Here is a 5020-nt window from a genome sequence, read left to right on the forward strand (position 1 = left end):
CGAAGCGAACCCTTTCTACTCATGCGTGTTTCCAATTAACAGTCAATGTGATATGTATTCTTGGTAATATTATTTAAATATTACTTGTTTGTACAATATGTAATAATGGTTGACACTATTTGTACCCTGGCACAATAACTTCACCTACATTTTTGGATGTGTGGTCGATTTTTTATATCAACTACGACTATATATAATTTCAAAATGGGTGACTTCAGTAATTCCAATTAATAGTCTTATATATATGATATATCTAATTAAGAATGCAACCCCGGCCCCCTAGAAAGCTATTCATGTTGCAGTAAGCTTGGAACAACGAAACCATTCAAATTTGCTGGAAGAGTTCATCATAAGTTAATTATTGAGCCACAAGTTAGTAGCTAGCCAGGGAACCAAATTTCCTGTTCCTTTATTTTAGTGTATATATGCCTCGAGATACTGATTTGATTCGCGCTGATTAATTTTTTTTTGAAAAGAAAGTCGCTCTGATTAATTTCCATTAAGAAAAAAGATGAGCTATCAAGAAGAACATTACTTCCCTAAATCAACACCTATCCATTTCCTACACCCACTGGCTAATTGACAAGTCGGATTGAGGTGGCAGCCTACACCAAGGTGACTGTCCAATCCAGCACTGACAGGTCAGACCACCAAACCCCTCTCACACAGCAGACCCTAGCATCAGTGCTGCCACCCTTTCTACTCATGCTTATTCCCAATTAACAATCAAAGTGATAGACTCCTGGAGATACTTTAATCCTTCCTCTCCAACTATACTTATATTTGAAATGTTGCAGGACATCATTATTGCGCCCTGCTGCAACATAAACAATTTGTTATTTCCAGCAAAAGTCATAAATTTAGGTTGTCCTATGGCAAGATTGCCATCTTTATATATACACAGATCCGTGAGATTAGATCACCCTAAACGTCTTATTTTTAAGAATGAAGACAAAGCTATAGCACAATGCGAGATGAATATATATATGACGAGAGAATGATCCATGACAAAGCTTGTGCATAATGCATATTGCATACCGGCTGCCCACCAAAGCCGCATGACAGAGGATGAGAACCAAGCTTAACTCAGCTAGTGAGATTTCTTGCGGCAGAACTTGCCTATTCAGGCTCAAGTTCTAGACTTAGCACGGGTGCGGTGCTCGTAGTTTTCTGAATTTATTTTAAGATTTAATCATTTGTTTAGTGGTACGCAACGTGTCCGTCGATAGCGAGACGTCTGTGTGGTGACGTCGTAATTTTTAGAATAAATCTGTCAGCTAGATAATCACGACGATAGGATTGCGTGTATTTAAAAAAAAAGGCGCGGAAGATCAAGCGCATCCACATTTCTCCCCCATCATGTCCGTCCAAATCCATCTGACCTCTCTTCGATCTCCCCAAATGATGGAGAAGGGGGCCACCACCGAGTCGAGCACCAACGTATCATCAGCTGCACTTGCTTCCCAGACAGGTCGCATCGGCGCGCCCGCGCCTATAAATCCCAGAACCCCCCTGCCTGCCCAGCATCATGCATGCCCTGCTGGGTAGCAGTAACAGAAGCTTGCTGTAGCTACTCGCCTACACTACTACACTAGCCTGCAGCCAGCCAGCCAGCCACGCCCACCACACACACTTCGACCCGATCGAGATCCGATCAGCTAGCGGAGGATCACGGAATGGCGGCGAACTCGTCGTCGTCGTCCCCGGCGGCCGTGAAGATGGCGTCGGACGGGGTGTGGCAGGGCGAGAACCCCCTCGACTTCGCGCTGCCGCTGCTCGCCGTGCAGATCGCCGTCGTGCTCGCGGTCACGCACGGCCTCGCGCTCGCGCTCAGGCCGCTGCGCCAGCCTAAAGTTGTCGCCGAGATCCTGGTATATGTATTGCATGTTTTCATCATGTAATCTTTTTTTTTCCTTTTTTGTGGGATGTTATCCTTGGAGGTGCCGATCAAGACAATTTGCTACCAAGATTATTGGAACCTAACAATAAATCTCACGACACTGGTGATTATTTCTTCCATTAGGAAGTCACAAACAAATAATGATATATTTGCAGCTAGGGTCTATTTGAACGGGTTAAATTTGAAAGCTAAAGTTTAAACATATTAGCGCTCATACACATGTTAGAATTTTTAAGTACTAAGTTTAGACCACCTCATTAGCGCTCCTATTTGGATAGGTATCTAATACTAAAGTTAATATTTTGACCTATTAGTACTAGATCCTAATAGGATCAAAAGTAAATGATCATTTCCACACACACACTAACATGTAGTAGTATGCGGATCACCAGATCTTCAGAAAACGATTGACCCACAAATCAAAGGCTCAAAGCTAACCAGTGATATAACCACATGGTCAGATCACATCTCTAGACTAACCATTCACAGAGGGTATGCTTTTGTTTTCCTCCATCTAGCGTGCTCTCGTGTTGACCATATCAACTGCATGCGCGTCCTAAACCAGAACAAATCAGCATTTTCTAGGCGACGGTGGGTGCAAGTCAGGTCATGTCAACAACCAACTCCTGTTAGCGTCGTGTTGAACCCCACCTTGAACTTGCACAGTTGCATTATTGGCCACTCAGGTCAAGCGTGCATGGCACGTGGTCTAAATATACCTTTTCACAATTTAAAGCTCATCCCAATGCTAATGGATGAAGTGCTAAACTTTAGCACTACGTACGCTAAATTTTAGTCAACATCTAAAAACTTCAGCATATATATTAGTGATAATATATGACAAAGTTTAATTTCATTGTTAAAAAACTTAGCATGACTAGTACATCATGATACATGAGAGGAGTGTACTAGAGTGTGCTTAATTCGCTTATATAAAAATATGATGGGTGTGTTTGCTTATATTATTCGCGGCATCTAACGGGTGTTAAATTCGTGCAGGGTGGCATCTTGCTGGGGCCGTCGGCGCTGGGCCGGTGGGGCGCCTTCCGCCGCGCCATCTTCCCGGCGTGGAGCGCCGCGGCGCTAGACACCGTCGCGGGTCTTGGCCTGCTGCTCTTCCTCTTCCTGGTCGGCCTCGAGCTCGACTTCCGCGCCGTGCGCCGCGCGGGGCCGCGCAGCGTGGCGGTCGCCGCGGCGGGCATCGTGCCGCCGTTCCTCGCCGCGCCGGGCCTCGCGCCGCTGCTGAGGCTCGCCGTCCCGGCCTCGGCCCGCGCTGCGTTCCTCCCGCTCTGCGTGTTCGTCGGCGCCGCGCTCTCGGTGACGGCGCTGCCCGTGCTGGCCTGCATCCTCAAGGAGCTCGGCCTCCTCGGCGCGCCGCTCGGCGAGACCGCCATGGCCGCCGCCGCGGTGAACGATGTCTTCGCGTGGGCGCTCCTGGCGCTCGCTCTCGCCGTCTCCGGCGGCGGGGCCAGGGGCGGCGCCCCGCTCGCGCCGGTCTACATCCTCGCCTCGGGGGCCGCCTTCGTGGCGTTCATGCTGTGCGCGCTCCGCCCGCTGATGGCGCGCCTGGCGCGCCGCGCGGGCCCCGGCCGCGCCGCCGCGCTGGCATCCCCGGGCGCCGTGGTGGCGTGCGCCCTGCTCGCGGGCGCGGCGACCGACGCCATCGGCGTGCACCCCGTGTTCGGCGCGTTCGTGTTCGGGCTGTCCGTGCCGCGGGAGGGCGGCCTCGCGGAGCGCGCCGGCGACAAGGTGGCGCCGCTGGTGTCCGGGCTGATGCTGCCGCTCTACTTCGCCACCAGCGGGCTGCGCACCGACATCGACACCGTCCGCGACGCGGCCGCGTGGGGCATGGTCGCGCTTGTCGTGGCCGTGGCCTTCCTGGGGAAGTTCGGCGGCACGTTCGCGGTGGCCGCCTGGACCGGCATGGCCAGGCGCGAGGCCGCGGCGCTCGGCGTCGCCATGAGCGCCAAGGGGCTCGTCGAGCTCATCGTGCTCAACATCGGCAAGGAGCGGAAGGTCTGTTGTGTATGCTACATGGAAGTCTGGCAATTGGCACTCAACATCAACAATCATGAACGCGTACATGTTTGTTTAACGGGCATATGTGGCGAGTGCAGGTGCTGGATGACACAACGTTCGCCATCTTCGTGATCATGGCGCTGACGACGACGGTGCTCGCGACGCCGTTGATGACTGCTGTGTACCGCAGCTCGCCGACGGCGACCACACCGGAGAGCGACGGGGCCGAGCTCAAGGGCGGCGACGCCTGCCCGGCTTAGCTAGCTCAAGCCGCGAGAAGTTCGGAGTCAGAGCGTGATATGTTATAGTATGTTGTGCGTGCCGGCAGGTGATGCTGCTGATCGATCGCTGTTCAGGGCCAGGGTTGCGTATGTGTAATATCTGAACTCAATAACTGTCGTGTGGAACGGTAGTGTGTATTTGCTATAACACAGGAGATAACTTCATCGAATCTCATGTCAAATCTCTCAAGCTTGGAACTCTTCTCTCTCAGGTCTCGTTTGGTTTTTCAGTTTAAGTCATAAGTCCTATCACATCGCATGTTTACACACCAATTAGGAGTACTAAACATAGATTTATTACAAAATTAATTTTATAAGTCGTGACTTAATCACGACACGAATTTATTAAGTCTAATTAGTCCATAATTTGACCACTAATTGCTACTGTAACCATTCACTATAATCATGCATTAATTATACTTAATAGATTCGTCTAGAGCTTTAATTACAACTTATGCAATTAGTTTTGTATTAAGTTTGCATCTGAACATTCAAATTGACGTCTAAATATTCAATATGACAACTACTTAAAAAACCAAACGAGACCTTATTATAAAATGGTATGGCAGCGCTCCTGGCGCTACTTAAAAAATAAACTGGAGACCCAAAAAGAGATTCGTGGAGAAGGCTCGGTAGTAGCTTTGTGTATCTATTCTAGAAACCGTTTTTTTTTTCTTTCCAAATAAGTCAATTTCTTTACTCTTGAATAATTATTGCCAAAGTCTTACTATAGCTTCTGCTTCTCAACTTCCAAACCATGCATGGCTTGGTCCTTGAGCTCATTTGAAGCTGGATTTAGATAACATGGCGTACACATGCA

The 5020-nt window shown here is 49.4% G+C and overlaps 1 protein-coding gene across 1 annotated transcript; it reads left to right on the forward strand.

Annotated features, from left to right (window-relative positions):
• Positions 1–1548: 1548 nt before the first annotated feature.
• On the forward strand, positions 1549–4374 carry LOC120701391 (cation/H(+) antiporter 20-like). Its single transcript, XM_039985459.1, has 3 exons — positions 1549–1871; positions 2900–3916; positions 4018–4374. The coding sequence occupies exons 1-3, from the start codon at positions 1677–1679 to the stop codon at positions 4177–4179; spliced, it is 1374 nt and encodes a 457-aa protein (XP_039841393.1). The 5' UTR covers positions 1549–1676; the 3' UTR covers positions 4180–4374.
• The last annotated feature ends 646 nt before the right edge of the window (positions 4375–5020 follow it).

This window comes from Panicum virgatum, chromosome 3K, assembly GCF_016808335.1.
Source record: "Panicum virgatum strain AP13 chromosome 3K, P.virgatum_v5, whole genome shotgun sequence".
Lineage (NCBI taxonomy): Eukaryota > Viridiplantae > Streptophyta > Magnoliopsida > Poales > Poaceae > Panicum > Panicum virgatum.

What these genes read in the sequence shown, in the direction of transcription:
- LOC120701391 (XM_039985459.1), top strand. Translation starts at nt 1,677, where the DNA reads ATGGCGGCGAACTCGTCGTCGTCGTCCCCGGCGGCCGTGAAGATGGCG. An exon ending in AAGTTGTCGCCGAGATCCTG is followed by an intron (nt 1,872 to 2,899) that starts GTATATGTATTG and finishes AAATTCGTGCAG; the next exon opens with GGTGGCATCTTGCTGGGGCC. An exon ending in ACATCGGCAAGGAGCGGAAG is followed by an intron (nt 3,917 to 4,017) that starts GTCTGTTGTGTA and finishes TGGCGAGTGCAG; the next exon opens with GTGCTGGATGACACAACGTT.